Source organism: Vanellus vanellus (genome assembly GCF_965231255.1).
Source record: "Vanellus vanellus genome assembly, chromosome: 11".
Lineage (NCBI taxonomy): Eukaryota > Metazoa > Chordata > Aves > Charadriiformes > Charadriidae > Vanellus > Vanellus vanellus.
In genome coordinates, this window is record NC_138916.1 from 3,143,432 (window position 1) to 3,160,427 (window position 16,996).

The window sequence follows — 16,996 nt, forward strand, 5'->3', positions numbered from 1 at the left end:
TGGTCAGGACAGCGGATGCGACAGGGCTTTTGAGCATCCAAGCGCAGCGGGTGGCAGATGAAGGCAGGGACCCCCCTTCTCCTCACTGGGATGGAAAGGGAGAGGGTCAGGGGGAAGAGGGAAGAGGGATGGCTCCCACCCAGGGAGCTTCAACGTTGTGGGGAGATGCCAGAACCTTCCAGGCAAACCCCAAAGCAGAGGGGTCAGCCTCGCTCACCCCCAACCCACGCCAACCCCAGCAAGAGGGCATGGGGTCCTTGACAGCCTGCAAAAAGCAGGTCTGCTCACCTCCAAGGAGATCCTCGGGGCGAGAGGCTCAAACCCCATGGAGCAGAGGGCATGGCCCAGCAGCCCCGCTCCGTGCAGGGTGGGATGTAAAGTCTCAAAGGCACCTGCTTTAGCAAGGCCGAGGTGGTCGAGATGGTGTTGAGATGGAAGACCATGGAGCCACCAGTACAACTTGCCGCAAGCCCTGCCTGCAATGGTGGGCTGACGCCAGGCATCCTTCTGGCCACCGAAGGCAGGATTTTCAAGGGACGGCATGGTGGGAAGAGGTGACCCAGCAACACCTTGGACACCTACCGTTGATGCTTTAGCCACAAAACATCCCTTTTCCGTTCCCATCCTTCATGGGAGCTGCGGTTTAGGGGCCAAACTTTTTGACGGGAAAGCAAATTGATCAGCTTTGCGTTAACATTTTCCTAAGGTGCAGAGGGGGGGGGAAAATCACAGATTTGGTCCCGTCACCCCCAGGTCAAGCGGGTCTATCACAAAGCCTCTGCTGAGCAAGGTCAGTCCCAACCATCACCTGGAGACACAGCTATGACGTTCCTCACGTCCGTTCTTCCAGGTCTGGCTTATTTGGGAACGGCCAAGAGACCAAGCACACCCCGAGCGTAGGAATGAGGTATGTGATTTATTAACCTTCCCCAACTTGGCACGTCCAAGTGAGGTGTAAAACTGCTTTCTATGGATTCAAGCTCCGCTCGCTTGGAGGGTCACCGGTCCTGGGGGGAACCGCTGGTTTTAAACAAAACGGGGCAGCAGCAAGAGGCACCGAGGGGACAAGAGTTACGGGGAGCAGGAAACAAATGGCTCTGCAACCTCACGGCCCACAGCAGAGCAGACGGAGGTTTGAGCCTTCACAATATTGGGGGAAAATAAAGAGTCCCAGGGTCAGGTATGGCACTCGGGATCCCTCAGGATCAGCCCTGAAAGGGAGAAGCTGGGGGATGGGGTTGGCAGCAGGGACCTTCTCTGCAGGAAGACCACGTCGAGATGCAGGTAGCTCCTTGAGCTCGGTCTGGCTGAGGATCCCTCACAAAACACACCTTCGCCCTCTTTCCTTACTGCCCTGGTGCTGGGGACTTGTGCCTTGCCTTGCCACGGGTCGGAAAAGCAACTGTTGAGACCTGGTGGGCTCATTGCAGGAGTCACTCTTCAGAAGACTCTTCTGAGATGCCTGAAGGGTTTAGCTTGGCTCATCAACCCCTCTCTCCGTCTAGGTTGGGCTTGGAGGTGACCCATTTGCCCTGGCTGTCTTCACCTTTGGACCTCGGTAGTGGCTCAGCATGAATCTAGAGCTAAAAACCAGCCCCCATCACCACTGGGGAGGGACCGGAGGCTGGAGAGGGGCAAGAGGTGCCCAAAACTCCTGCCAGTGCAGGAGGAGAGTCGACGGGAGACAGGGATGGGATGGGACAGGAGTGTGTGAGGGAGGCAGAGAGAGGAGGTGGGGGGGCTTCTCTGGAGGTCAGGGCTTGGGGGGGCTGAGTTGGGTGCCGTTGGCTGTGGGGTTGGAGAGGGCGGTTTTCCGGCAAGCTGTCAGCGAGGGGTTGTTGAGGAGCGTGTAGGCCAGCCACCACCGGGCCCGGCTCTGCTTGAACCTGGCTCTGCTCGGTGGCGCCTTCTTGGGCTGCATCAACTGGATGCCTGAAAGAAAATGGGGGGACGGGGGACAATTTCAACCCCAGCCGCTCCTCGCTGGGGCTGCCCAGCTGCCATTACACCCTGGGGTGAAAGCCCCATCCTGCCCTTGCACAGGTAGAGGAACCGAGGCTCCATGAGGAACGTGGAGATGGTCATACACCAAACAGAGGAGGTGGCCTAAAAGCGGATGGAGCAGCAGAACCACAACCCTCAATGGTCCCTTTATCCCAAGGCACCTCCAGCATCTCTAGAGGAGCAGCAAAGCTGCAGAGGAGCCCCCGATGCCACCCCACTGGCATGGCCGTGCGTTCCCACCCCCATCGGTTGGCGGTGGGAAGGTCTCACCTTCTTCCACGTTGCTGGTTGGGAGCCCTGGTGGCCCCTCCGGCCTGGCTGGCTGGAGAAGCAGCAAGCAAAAAGCTTTCATCACCGGGTGGGACTGGCTGACCTCGATTTTCAGATAGTGGCAGTACGTGTGGTAGCCTGGGGGAACACAGCCCACAGTAAACACGTGTTGGGGGTGGGGGAGTGGGGGGGGGGGGTGGGGGGGGGGGTGTGTGTCAGACTTCATGGTTCCCCCCCCTCCCTCCTGCCCTAGAGCAAAGGGGAAGGTGGTTTGACAGGCTCCATCTCCACCCTGCCGGAGCCGCTCTGCCTCCAGAGCCAGAGATGAGCTCCGCTCCCAAGATCCCAGCAGGAAAAGTAGAGGAAGGGCTGAGACCTCCTCCCTCCTTCCTTGAGTGCAGGGTCCGTTCCCATAGGCAATGGGGTCCGGCCACTGATGAAGCCCAGGGGACCTCAGCAGGGCATCACCCACCCTTGGGGACGGATGGAAAAGACGCACCAAGCCAGCATCAGGAGGCGCCACTTGCTCCAGTTGTACCCATCTACCCATTTCTGAACACAGAGCATGAGGACCTGAAGCCACCCTTGGTCCCACCAGCTCCGGGTGATCCAGGAGCCCTTGGCCTTGTCCACCAGGAGCTTGATGGTGGAAGAAGGACCCCCACGTTCACGGAGGTGCTGCAGAGGGACCCACCCCCATGTCCTACCTGGGTCAAAGGTCTCCACGCCGCGGTTCAGCAGGCTGATGTCCAGCTGGCAGAAGTGGATGGCGTTATAAAGGCCAGAAATGACCATCCTCCACACCCCGGCCAGGACACCCACCAGGACGTTGATGGGGAAGAGCAGGTAGGTGACTATGTAGAGAGCTCGCCTGCGGGTGGAGGAGGAGGAGGAGTAAGGAACACAAACACCAGGGGACGGGAAGCACAGCCCTTCCCTGCCAGAGAAACCTCCTGCCAAAATAAGCCTCCCACCCTTCCCTCCCTCCTCAGCAGACGTGGTCCCTGTTTGAGGTGTCGCCATCCCACAGAGAGAAGCAAACACCGTTTAGGGCTTTTGGAGAGGAGACAGGCTGGTGCCCCCTCAGGACTTCAAAGCTTGGCCTCCAGTTCTCCTTGAAGACTTAGAAACCAGACAAATCATGAGTATGGAGGTTTGGGCTGGAGGACACCAGCTCCTGTGGAGGCCAGAAGAGCCTACAGCAGCCTCCCCACGATGCCGATGGTCCAGCCGATCCCGAGGGATCTGGACTTCCACTGAGGCTTGCAAATGGGGGCGGTGGAGCAGGGCACAGACCTCACCAGCTTCGCCCCGCCAAAAATCAAGGCTGTAAATGGACCATGGCCCTCTAAAATATCTGAAGAAACCTCTCTGGGAGCATGGAGCCACTTAAACCCCCTCAAAACCACAGGCTTTCCCCCTTGAGCTCACTGCACAGAGGACACCATGACATCAGGGGCACGTGTAAACCCAACACGGTCCCGGGGGCTTGGACCTCCGGGGAGACAGCTGCGCCCCAGAGGCCCCGCCATGGCCCCATACCTGTTGGTGAGCTCCTTCCGGAGGGGATGCTGCTCCAGGAATTGGTAGTGAGCTGCCAAATTTTGCACGACGACAGCAAGAACCAGGGTTAACCAGAAGGGCCTGGGTGGGAGAGGAGAGGCAGGTTGGACACCAGGAGGGTCCCAAGCAGGAGACACCATCCCAGGCAGCAGAAACCTCCAGCAAAGTTGAAAGAGCCCACGATAGAGCCTCCCGTTGACAGAAAACCCTAAAACCCACCATGGCGATGGTACCCGCTTGGGTCTTCCATCCCTCCCCAAGGGCTGATGAACACTCACCACATGTTCCGAATGACTTTGAAGAGGTGCGTGTTTGTGCCGGACTGGAGCGGGATGACGAAGAAGAAGGTAAACCCCACTGAGCAGATGAAGAAAATCACTTGCTGGATGAGGAGACCTGGGAGGAAGACACGGAGAGAGAAACCATGGCAGGGGAAGGTGGAGAAGCGGTTCTTGGTCTTGCTTTTATTCTCCGAACCTGTTGCTCGTTGCTGAGCATGACTTTCACTTTAATCCCATAAAAAGCCTGCGAGATCCTTACCTGCCTCCCCCCCGGCTCCAAACACAATGCTCCGCGCGGGATTTAATTACAAGTTCAGCCTTTCTTATCACTCCCCACATTATCCCCGCCGAGAAGAGCCATCGCTCGGGGCTGCAACTATGATTCCTCATCAGGAAAAAAAAAAATAAAAATAAAAAAAAAAAAAAAATCAACCTGAGCTCTGATTTCCCATCATAAATCACACCGAGATCAGCTGCGGCTGTGGTTTCTCCTGCTCGAGCTTGCGTTTCGCCTCCCCTGCCTTGCTTTAATGACTGGAAAAGCAAGATCGTAAAGCAGGAGGTAGAGTCACAGCAACCCCGGTGAGATGCAGCCAGCTCTGCCAGGGATGCACCAAGCACTGGGTGGCCAAAGGAAAGCTGCTCCTCGCTGGCAAAGGGGTGCAAGGAGCTCCTGGGCGGCTCCCCAGCTCCTACCTCCACGCTAATCTCTGCAATCTGCCTGCAAAATAGGTCCCTTTTCCCAAGAGGTGGTCACCAACCCACCTGGTGGTACCCCCCGTCTTTCCATCCTTCCTCTAGATCCTCAGCGTGACTCTCCTGCCCAACCTTGGGGTGCTGATGTGGTTGGGCGTTACACATGTATCACCACCAGAATCACCTCCCATGGGGCAGAGAGACCTTAAAACGTCTCCAGACCATGATGGGGTGAGGATTTCTACACGCTTGGACATCCTCCACCCAGCCCTGGGCCAGCCAGCCTTCCCAACCAGGGAGCCCCAGACTGTGCCGAGGAAGATGCTCGGCGAGGAGCCCCCAGGATGCGAAAAATCGGGACCAGAGGAGACAGACAGTCCTTCGCCCGAGATGCTGCGACAGCTTCTCGAATCAAAATAGTTGGCCTCGAGCCAAAACAAGTCATTATTTCCCGTCCTCCTCCCATCCCCCCCTTCTTCTTTTGAACACCATTTGGTGTTCACGGCCCTCCCCGCAGAAGGCCGGATTGTGGTGGGGTTGGGAAAAAAAAAGGTGGACGAAATCCTCGTGGCCGACCCCTTCGCAAAAACGAGGCGAGAAAGGGGCGGGGGAAAAAGATAGGGAAAAAGATGCTTAAACCCGAGGTAGGCTGTGCAAGGTGGGGGTCCACCACCCATCTGCCCCCCACACACACACCCCAAACCCCTTTACCCAGGCAGGCGAAAGCCGTCTGGAAGCTTGCGAAGCTCATCCAGCAGACGATGGCTTGTCGGGACGGGCGGAGGATGTGGGCTTTGTAGAAAACATCCAACACGGCCCCTTGGTAGAGCGCCTTCAGGTTGTTCCTGGGGAGAGAGACCAGCTGCATCCTGGCTTGGGGACCGGGCGAAGACCGGAGGAGCGGGTCCCATCCCCTACCTGTGCATCACCAATGTCCTCAGGAGCATGGCACAGGTCAGCAGGCAGCACAGCACCAGCGAGCAGATGTAGCAGACTGCGGAGGAGCGGGAGGAAGGGGGAAAACGGCGGCCGTGAGCCCCAGCAACAGCACATTATTCTAAAACGCATCTCAGGAGCATCGCGGTGGGCCGAGTTATGGAGCTGTATGGATGGTCCCATCCTCCCAGCGTGACACCGTGCCTCAGTTTCCCTCCCTAGCATCCCCTTTGCCATACGGGGATCTCCGTCTCCCAGGTGGGCACCAGCTGGTGAGACCGCGAAAGGGGAAAGACAAGCAGCCAGGAGAAAATACGAGCGGTTAGGCTTAGCTCAGCACTGGGAAAAAAATCACGGAGCGAGCCGTGATAAGCAGGCAGGGCCATGGAGAGAGCCTGGGAAGAAGAGAAGGGGATGCTGTTGGGGGGGACGGGAAGCAAGAGCGGGAAAGGGGATGTCGGGTGAACAAAGAGCAGGAGAGTGGCTTGGTGACTTAAGAAAAGCCATCAAAAGCCCCCATGGGGTTGGTGGTACCCCAAGGTAATGCTATGGAGAGATGGAGGGGCATCACTGCCATCCCCACCACCCCCACCCCTCCAAATTCAGGGCTTTGAATTATTTGGGGGTGGGAGGGGGGCATCTGCTTGATTCCAGCACGTAGCAAAGCAGGACCTGGCTGAGAACCCACCTTCCAGCGACCACAGGTAGTACTTGACCGTGTTGAGCTCCTTCTCCATGTCACCCGGCACGGCCGGGTTCTCCGAGGGCACCAAGCCAAACTGGACCAGCAACACCACGATGTCCTTCGTCATGCCCGCCCGCACGATCTGGATGGTGGGGACGACGGCTACCAGGAGCAGCAGGGCAACCTGCGAGGGAGCGGGGCCCACGTGAGCCCCCCCCCACGCTCTGGGGTCACGGCATCCCACCGCTGAGCCATGGCCATAGCTTAAAGACTTAAGGCTGCCTGAGCCCTGGAAGCACATGGCCGGTTCCTGCGGCTCAGCCGAGGGACGGTAATACCTCGAGGCACGTTAATACCATCCCCGTAGCCAAAATTGTGATGTGGCAACGACCTCTGGGCTCCTCTGCCTCCAGAGGACACAGCCAAGAAGGCAGGGAGAGGGATCTGCTCAGCATTTAACCATGGGCATCACCTGGTAGACAGCGATCACGGCTGCGGTTATGGACACGATGAGCTTCAGCGGGATCCGGAAACCTGGAATGAAGAATTGGAGGGGTGTATCGGAGAAGAGCAGGAATGTGGGATCATGGGGGAAGAGAAGAAGGTGCTGCAGGTCCACCCAACCCAACGGCCAAAGCCAACACCATGAGGAGCGGACTGGAATAGAGCTGTTGAGTATTAATTAGGGTTTCCCCAGGGAAATCCTGCAAGGATGTAGAGCTGGGAGCGGTTCCTCCGTACTCCGGCTGGATGGGTTTCCTTCCTGTGGATCCCACGAAACCTCGTGCGCCCGCAGCCCCGAGTCCCCAGCCGCCACATCCCCTTGAGGTGCCACCACCCAGGACAGCCCCTGTTTCTCCCATGGGCAGAGGGGGCGAGGAGCAGTCCCCCATTCCCATTAGGGCTTTTTATCCCCTTATTACAGATTTTATTCCCTTATCGGAGCCTCGTCAAGCATCAGGCTGCGCTATTAGCGCGACCCGAACCTCGCTGCCCACCCATGTCCCCCCCCATGGTGGTGGCGATGGTGGTGGGGAGGGTCCAACTCCCCCACCCCAAACGGCGACAGTTTGCGCAAAGCCGAGGCGTCGCGCGGGCGGCGGGCGGCAGCTGCCGCGGCACAGATGCTTTGGGGGAAAGGAGCCAAGAAAGGCATTTGCTGTCCCCGGGGAGGGGGAGGGGGGGGGGGGAGGCAGCCGGTTTGGCAACCAAGAGCCCAGCCCGCCCTTGCCCGCAAGCCCACCTTCCTCGGGAGCGTAGATGTAGGAGAGGAAATACGCCCGGACCCTCGATAAGAGGCTCTCTTCTATCTTCGGGGAGCTGGAGGAGGAAGGAGAGGGTGGAAAGGGCGTTCCTGGGAAGCGGGGACCCAGGCAGGGTCGGCACCGGCGCTTGCCGATGTCGCAGAGCTACGGGAAGATGCCATCCTTACCTCCCCTTCCGAGGGCGTTTGGACAGGACAGCCTTCAGGTACTTCTTGTAATAACCTCGCCCTGTAAACTTAAGGAAAAAGAGCAATAAATTGCCCGATTTGAGGGCAGGGACGTGCTCAGGCACTCAGGGTAACGAGAGGTGACACCACCTTTGGGGGTTTTTTTTGGGGGGGGAACACAGCGTCTGCATCCCACCAGCCGAAAACCCTCATTCCCACCAGCCAGCTCCCAGCGAGCGCCTGGGGGTCACTTCAGTCCACGCTTGGGCTGAAAGCTCTTTTTTTTTTTTTTTAATTTTTATTTCTTTTTTTTTTTTTTTTGAAGTAGGTTTTTCCTCCTCTCTTCCCAACAAAGCTCGGCATTTCCCAAAGGGCCGGGGATTATCCAGCCTGCTGGGAAAACAAGACGACCCCAGTCCAGGCTTGAATGGGATGCATTGATGCCTTAAGCCTCTTGAACTAAGGAGTTTACTCTAAAGATGGATTTTTCACTCCCTTTTTCAAATCCAGCAGAATAAACAGAGCTGGGACCCGTGCCGTCAGTGGGATGGAGGCAGGGGGGGGGAACAGGTCCCAGTGGTGAAGAAAAGTGAGGAACACGTGGCCTGGGAGCACCCCAGTTCTCCCAGTCCCCAAGGCAGATAGGTGGGCTGTGGGGCAGGAGAGCTCCTGAAACCAGGCGGGTCCATCAAGGGGTTTTCCCATGCTACCACCCTCCGTGGATCTTCGTTACCTCCTTGTCCAAGGTCTCCTCCTGCCCGGTGAAGCTTCTGATGAGCAGGACTGGATACCAAAGGCTTAAGAGCACAAGGCAGAGGATGATGGGGACGTAAGAGAGCGTGGAGTAGTACCTGTATATCTGGGGAGAAGCAGAGCTGTCACCCGTGAGACCACCCCAAGCCTGGAGGTCTTAGTCCTGAGCAGGTGACACCTTCACGTCTCTTCAAGGAGGTGGTGGAGAAAGCCACCTCCAACCTTGGGCCATACCGGGTTCCTCATTCCTTTCCCCGGGCGGTGGGATGCGTACCTTGGGCGACTGGGGACAATCCACCTTCTGCCAGATGTGGACCACGCAGTGGCACCAGGAGAGCAGGCAGCCCACGAGGTAGCTGACCCTGTGCCGGACGGCGGCGCAGGCCATCAGGGGGTAGTAGAAGGCAGGGTAGTAGAGCAAAGCCAGGATCTTCCAGTACTCTAAATGGGATGGTGGGAAGAGAGGAAGGAGAAAAAAACGGGGAAGAGGAAGGCAGCGCCCTCAGTATGGACCAGAGTGAACAGGCTGCTCGGGGGATGCCATCCAAAGTTGGATGCCTCCTGGGTGGGGAGGAACGAGGTGCCCACCGGGCCAAGGAGAGTGCTCGCCTTACCCCGGCTGCCCTGGGAGGAGTCGGTGATGAGCGGCAGAGGGTCCCTGTCCAAGACCAGCACGCACAGGGAGGAGAACAGGATGCCGAACACCGCGGCCACCAGCCCTCGGTTGCCTTCCTCCTCCAGAAAGTTGGCCGGGCTGCAAAGCAAAGGAGACCTGAGCCTGACACCACATCATGGGCACCCTGTCCCCACCGCCCCCTGTCCCAGAGCTGGTTTATCCCGTGCTGCCCCTCAGCATCCCTCCGCCCGCTTGGCCGCAGGGTGACGAGGACCCTGGGGGGACCCCAGGGTGCAGGGTCAGGCTACCTGAGCAGTCCTGGCACGCCGTTCCAGCAGCTCCGGTGGAGACGCCTGCGCTTCACCAGCAAGGACAAGCCCACGAGCACGGCCAGCTGCCAGAAACCCAACAGAGGGAGCAATAAATATGTGTGTGTGTTGGGGGGGGAGGGTCTGGGTGGGGGGCTCAGACACGCTGCTATGAGATGGGGACCCTCTGCGGAGACGTCGTCTCCATCCAATGCCCTAAATCCAGCCGGGGATGAAGCAGGGACAGACACTCCTCAACCTGCTCTGGTGAGTTATGGGCTCTAAACGCCTCAGAGGGACCATACCAGGGGGGGGGGGGAAGATAAATCAAAGCTTTCCATTGACTACAGGCACGAAACAAAGTCTGGAGCTACGCGAGTCCCTCGTTAGAGCATTCCAGCTCAAACCTCGCTCCAGCTGAAGAACCCAGACCCATTATTCGGGAGTAGATGGGCATGACCTGAGCTGGGGGACAGCAGATAACGACGGTCAGGGCAGACGACGCACCACACGGGCACGTGGCGGGTACTTACGGAGACGGGTGCCATGCAGATGTGATAGAGCCTGGGAGAAATGGTGGGCTCGCAGTCCGGGATTACGCTGGGAAAACTACTAGGAAGAAGGGATGGGAAAAAAAAAAAACACAAAAAACCAAACACCAGAATATTAAAATCATGTGTGTTTTGTATTTAGACCCGAAAGGGCAAAGCAAATACGCCGGGGGAACGCCCGCGTACGCGGTGGCGATGGAGATTTTGGCGCGATGCTGAGAAGGGGCAACCCTCTGGCGAGCTGGGTTACGCAACCGTGGATAAGCGGGGCTGAAGTCACCCTCACGAGGCGATTTTATGGTCAAGTTAGAGAGATAACACCCGGGAGCGGCCCCGAATTAATCCTTCGCAGGCGCTGGGCCGCCTCCCTGCACGTCCAGGGGGTGCGAAGGCTCAAGAGGGGATCAGCAACGAAGGATGGAGACCCCCTTTTTTACCTCTTTTACACCCGTATCTGTCCTGGCTCTGTCTTTTCCAAGCGGTTCTCCTCGCTGCCTAACCCTAAATGCCGGTGGGGGGGTAGGGTGGGCTGAAGACCCCTTGAAGGGTGTTTTGATGCCTTTCCCATGGGAAAGGGACCAGCCCCAGAGATGGGGGGGGGGTGGGGGGTGGCAGAGGCGCAGGGAAGGGTCCGATAGGGAAATTCGAATTTCTCAGGCATCGTGTGTCCAAGGCTGTCCCCAACCCGCCAGAAAAAGCTTTATAGGATCAGCTGCCATTAGCAAAGCTCTTTTTGCCTATTTTTTTTTTTTTTTTCCTCCCCCCCCCCTCCCTCCTCGCGGCTAATGGCTGGCCTTGGGTAGACCAGCAAGTTCCCACTGTCCCAAAATACGCAGGCTCTGGGAATCCGGGGCTTCCACCCACAGGATGGAGAGCGCAGGGATACCAAAAGTCATTTCGACGTCAACAGGGCTTCAGCATCTAAACGCAGAACATCCAGGAGCCCTCAGACAAGCAAAACCCCCGGTGCTGCCTCCATCCCTTCCCCGACCGTGGCTTGCTGCAGAGGAGGGACACCCAGAAAATACCCCGAAACGTTTCTAGCGGAGGTGTGGGTCACTCAGGTGGAGTGGGGGGGGGGGGGGGGGAGTTGCCTGGAGGAAAGGCTGGGCAAGGAGATTTCAAAGCCCGTTTTCGCAAGGCAGAAGATTACGGATGAGGAGGAACCCTTTGGGTTGGGGATCTCCTCCTGTTTGCCCTCAGGATTAGGTATCGGTCAACTGAGGGGTGTAAAACCCCCTCGCAGAGGGTTAAGTCAAGGAAAGGACAATAGGAGCTGATAGATGGGGCTGGGGATGCCCAACTTCACGCCTTGTGGGGCACCTCGGGCGACTGCCCCGTTGCTCCGTGCCTCAGTTTCCCCCTCCTTACAGCACTTCTCTTGGCCTTGGGAACGGCACTCAGCTAGAAGGGCATGAAACGCGTCGGCCTTGCTGTGAGGTCAAGCTGTGGGGTCCCATCCGTGGGGACAAGCATTTTTAGGGGGTCAAAACAAGCCTTTTTAATCACCTCCCACTCAGCCGGGAATAAATCCTGCCTCAGCTGCTCAGGGGACGTCGCTCTGCAGAAAGGGGATAGGGCAGCCGGGCGAGAGGCCCAGGGTGACCCCAAGAGGGACAGGGGGACACGTGGCACCCACCAGCGAGGCCGGACACTTACTCATCCTGCGGCGCGGCCGGCTCCACGGTTTCATAGATGTACCAGTCGGAAACCAGGTCGTCGGTGCCGGCAAAGCCGTTGTCCAGCGGAGCATCCCGCATCCCGCCGGAGCCGTTGGCCGCCATGGCCGTCTCCTTCCTCCCTCCGCGGGCTGGAGAGAGATGGCGAGAAGCAGCCGGGGGCAGAAAGCAAGCAGGTTTTCCCAAAGAACCCTCCTGGGTTCTTGGAAACGCAGGGATGGAGGCGTTGAGCCAAGAGGCTTTATCTTCTCCGCTCACTCCCGCAGCCGGGGGTGCGGGGAGGACGGGGAGCTTTCCAAATCCAGCTGTGCCTCCAAGGATCCGGCTTTTATCTGGACACGGAGGGAGGGAGAAGGGATGAACACCCCCTCCCCAGCCCAAGACGAGAGCTCAGGGCACACCTAATCATCCCGCCGGCCGCTCCCTGCCCGCCCCGGGGATGCTGATAGACTCCGAGCCTTTGTTTGGGTTGTTTAACAGTTTTCACGCCAAAAAAAAAAAAAAAAAAAAAAAAAAAATCCAGCGCAAGGGTCACATTTTGGGCTCGGCGGCACCGGCTGGCGGGCAAAGCAAGGGCGAGATCTCGCCGCTGCTGGGGAGCCTGTGACCCGTGTCCCCCCCCCCATGTCCCTCGGTGCCACCGGGGGCCCCACGCAGTGTCCAGCCTCCCCCAGCCCCAGGAGGAAACCTCGGCCCCTCTCCCTTCGTGGCAATAAAAAGGAAGGCGGCTTTTGTCTCGGCGCCAGAGCCAACAAGCTCTTGTTTCTCCTTCTCCCCGGTACTTTCGGATGACTTTGGCCCAGACGGTCCCACACCCTCCACTGCTGTCCCGGAGCTCCAACCCACAAGCCGCAACGCGCCCATCGGAAAGGCAGTGCCCAAAGATGTCCCCAAATGGTGGGCAGCAGTGCCACGGGAACCAGTCCAGGGCTTGGAGACGCCTCATCCCATGGCCAAGGGACATCACCAAAGCCCTCAGGGCTGCTCGGTGGCTCTGAGGGGACAGGCAGGAGAGGGATGACAGCTTCGCTCGGGGCTGCTGTTTGTACAGCCGGTGTGTTCACCAGGGATGGTGATGGATATAGCACACCAGCTTCAAAGAGATGCCCCACATCGGGGCCCCCGGCCCCGCAGGCAGCCCCGTCTCTGAACGGACAAATGGCACTTGCCGCCACGGCCACACCTCCCCGTGGCTCTGCTAGATGTCACATCCCCAGCCAGGTTTTGGGTCCCCTCCAGGGACACCCTCTAGATCTAGATAAGACCCGGGACCTTCACCTCCCTTCCCAGAGGGCCAAAACTCCGCTAGAAAGCAGGTCCCCCCCCCCCACCCCCAGCATTTGGTCCCCGTCAAGGTGCCACCACCGCTGCAGGTTCCAGCGGAGGAGGGACAGACGCCACCAGCCACCAGGTGAGCATCCCACTCAGATGGACCCCAGACCCCATCCTCGACCCACCCACCACATGTCCCAACCTCAAGGCACGGACTCTCCAGCCGTCCCTTGGTTTCGCCTGCACAGGGAAACGGCTCTGACCTCACCTCCCAGGAATGTAGCACTCCGTAAAAAGGTAGAAGGAGGCTGTAAAGCTCATGGCAGCGCGCGCGCGCGCACATCTGCAAGACCCTTTCCGTGGGGTCACCGAAGGGTGGCAGAGCTTGGAGATCGGGATTAGGGTTTACGCAGGTGAAGCAAGCCAAGCCGGCCCTGGCGTAGGGCGGCATCCCTCCTGGGATGCCGTTTCCCCTGCCAAGCAGCATTCGGATGCAAGACCAGCTCCAAAAGCCACCGCGGGTTTGCCTGTGCCCCTCTCACTTCCCCGTGGAGTCACCCAAAGGAGGGCGACCAGCAGAAAGCAAGATCTACCTACCCACCAACCCCACCTCTGCATGAGCCAGCAGATGCCACCTTGCCCTGATTTGCAGCCGCTCGGGAAGGCGGTGGCCGCAGAAAAGCGGGAAGGAAAGGAGAGGAAGGCCCAGTGAGAGGCACGGTGCTCACAGCCGTCAAGGAGCCCCACCGGGCAAACCACAGCTTGAATCCGCGCCGGGCGGTGACATCACGGGACCAAGCTGACAAGCTCCCCGAGTGGTGGGTCAGCTCCCCTTCCGGCACCTCCTCGCTCCGATTATTGCCTACGCCTGGACCCCGGGGCTTGGCTGCCTGCCTCTGGCTGGCTATGGGACCAAGGTGGGTCAACATTGTCCCATCCCCAGGAGAATCTTCAAAACTGCTCATCTTCACGAGATCGACGCTGCCCAGCTCCAGGGGAAGGTCCCCTCTTGTGGTCCACCAAGCAGGGTGGCAACAGCTTGATCATCGCTCGCAAAAAAAACCCCAAAAACGAGTGTCTGGAGAACTCAGGAGGTGCTTCAGAGCCTCCAACCCATCTGCTGGGCACCATCAAGAAAGCCATGGCAGCACAAGGCTGAATGAGTGGTGGTGTGACAAGGTGACATTCAAACCCGGACCCCAATGGACCTCCTATTGCCGCGGTGCTGTACTGGGGGAGAGACCTCACAGGGGATGGGCATTTCAGCAAGTGAGGAGGGTCTTCAGCCTCACCGCAGCACAGGGAAGGGTTAACCCCCCCCCCTTATTCCTGCCCAGGCTGCAAATCCCGGTGTCCCGGAGGAGGAGGAGAGGCAGGTATGCCAAAACCACAGCGGGATCAGCATCCCTGGCCAGGACAAGGCCACCACTCTCCACCCAGCTCCACAGGCGCTGGCTCCTCCAGCCGGGGCCGAGCCAGGAGCTCCGTTGGCTTCGCAGCCCCTCCGTGCCCCGAATTTCCCCGAAACCTGATCTCTTTGCTCCTCTGCGTAACCTCCGCCGAAACAGGCTGCGCCTTTGATCGCGGCAGCCTCGCCCGAGATGGATGGCTTCAATAAAGCTCCTTCATATTCTTCATTTCCCCACTATCCATCACTCTCCGGGGAGCGTTTGCATCCCACCACTATGAATTAAACTGGTGGGGGAAAAAAAAAAGAGGGGAGCCATAAGGGAATTACACCATCCCCCCCTTTCCCTCCTCCCATCCAGCCTAATGGTGATGCCTTGTGTACAGCTTTTAATAAAAATGATAAAGATCTCGTTTCACAATTGTTCAGGGAGCCCTTGGGCCGAGGCTGGGGTGGAGCTGGGGGAGGGGGGGGGGGGGAGAAGAGTTGTTTAAGCGAGATCTCCTCTAATTCAATTGTCACCGGGGACCGGCGTGGGTGGCAGCTGGGCTGGTCCCTGCAAAGCCAGGTGGCACAGGGATGGCTTTGGAGGACATCGCCACGAGCTGGTGAGATGCTCATTCCCAAAAGGGGGATTTAGCAGCTTCCAAGCGATGCTCGGAGAGGCAAAACCCACTCTCACGTCAGCACAAGGCGAACCAGCCAACTTCAGTCCCGTCCCCCCCCAAATCCACCAAACTCGGTATCCCAGCCCCCCAAAAAATGAGCTGAGAAAGGTCTCGCCCTGAGGGGCGAGGGGACAGTCGGTCCCATCCCTTCCCTCCACCGGCGACTTTGAAGCCCTCCAAGCACCGGAGCTGCCCCGACCAGCCTTCACCCAGAGTTTTTTGGTTTTTTTTTGTTTTTGGTTTTTTTTTTTTTTTTTTTTTTTTTTTTGAAGACTTTCATCATCTTTCTGGAAAAGCAGGGATTTTTCCAGCGCGAATATCCCATGCTTCTCCCTCAAGTTGCCCAAACACAAGTGCCGAGGAACCCACGCTCACCCCAGACCGGGGAAAAAAAAAAAAAAGTAAAATAAAATAAAAAAAAAAATATCGCTGCCCACCCCTTCACCCTTTTTCCCGGGACAGGGCTCGGCCGTGGGGGATTGAGGACGCCGAACTCATCGCACTGGTGAGCCCAGATGCGGGAAACCCGCCGGCCAGTGAACTCGCTGCGCCCCAACCCAGGGCTCTCTCCGTCCCCTCGGGGAAAGCCCCTGCCCCCGGGCAGGGAAAAGTCCGCGGGAAGTTTTTCATCCCCCCCCCCCCCCCGGCTTTTTCCTCCCTCCTCCCAGCTCAGCCACGACCAGGATGCTTCTCAGCCCATCCAACCCACCAAAATACACCTCACCCCACCCCCTCCCCCCATCTCCACCACCCCGGGGGGGGGTGGGGGGGGAGGAGAGCCGCAGAGCCTCTCCAGCTCTTCCCAAACCCTTTCCTGGGCAAAGCTGGAGCCTACAGATAATAAATCCAGCGCGGAGACGATAAACACGCCGGCGAGCCACAGGAGAAGCCCCTTTTGCATTTTAAAAGCCAAGGAGGCCGTTTTAAGGTTATTTTTAGGTTCCCGACCCCCCCCCCCCCTCCTCCTTTGCTCCCTCCTTTCAAAGCAAAGGCAGCAGCACCTGCTGCACACAAAGCCCCCCCCCCCCCCCCCCCTTCTCCCCCCCCCATCACCCCACGAACCAGCAAAGGGAAAAAAAGTCAGGAGTCTGCAGGATCACACGGAAACCTGCTGACAAAGTCACGCATCAGCACGAAAACCAGCGCTGGGGGGGGTGTTCAGGGCAGATCACCCCATAACCTCAACTCCTGCGATGCCGGAGGAGCATCTCCCAGGAATAACACCCCCCACCCCACCCCCACCCCCCGGATTGCTTCCCAAAAGGGAGGTGAAATCCCAGCTTGAGAGCAGAGCTGAGATTTATTTTATTTTTTTTTTTTTTTAGGAGGAAAAGAGGGGGGTCCTGCACCCCCAGGACAGAATTCACCTTGGAGGTTGAAGCTTTGAAAGGGCTCGTTCAGCCCAGCTTCCCCCGTGACACCGAGTTTGTGAGAAGCGGCGACAGGAAAAAAAAAAAAAAAAAAAAAAACAAAAAAAGAAAAAGAAAAAGAAGAAAGTCACCAAAAACAAGAAAAAAAAAAAAGCATTACCTTCTTCCAACCGGCGACCTCCTCGCTGGCTTGATGGGGGGGGGGAAGTCTCGGGAGAAGGGTGGTCTCGCTAAATGGGGGCTAAAGCATCCGTTCTTGGGAGGGCAGTGCAGGATGCGGCCATGAGAGCTTCAAGGCAAAGTTCAGAGCACCAGCGAGGGAAGCGAGGGAAGGAGCCAGCGGAGGCTCAGGGAACTTTATCCCCTCTCCATCGCCGGGAGGCCTTGGCTGGGGGCCACCCCCGGGGGTTTTAGAAAATGAAAACCGACCAACCCCGTGCATCCGCTCGCCCTTCGATTCGGGGCAGAGCTTTTCGGGAGAGGAGGCAGCCTCGACCCAGCCTC

General features: G+C 58.3%; 1 protein-coding gene across 1 annotated transcript; it reads right to left on the reverse strand.

Moving 5' to 3' along the window:
• Positions 1 to 1,753: 1,753 nt before the first annotated feature.
• Positions 1,754 to 11,879, reverse strand: STRA6 (signaling receptor and transporter of retinol STRA6; the record flags this gene model as incomplete). The annotated part of the gene is made up of 17 exons (XM_082489116.1): positions 1,754 to 1,932; positions 2,275 to 2,412; positions 2,982 to 3,145; positions 3,817 to 3,918; positions 4,116 to 4,233; positions 5,526 to 5,659; positions 5,733 to 5,808; positions 6,439 to 6,619; positions 6,908 to 6,969; positions 7,679 to 7,755; positions 7,868 to 7,935; positions 8,601 to 8,726; positions 8,895 to 9,061; positions 9,235 to 9,374; positions 9,545 to 9,630; positions 10,078 to 10,156; positions 11,755 to 11,879. 17 exons carry the CDS (start codon positions 11,877 to 11,879, stop codon positions 1,754 to 1,756), a joined length of 2,022 nt encoding a protein of 673 aa, XP_082345242.1.
• Between the last annotated feature and the right edge of the window lie 5,117 nt (positions 11,880 to 16,996).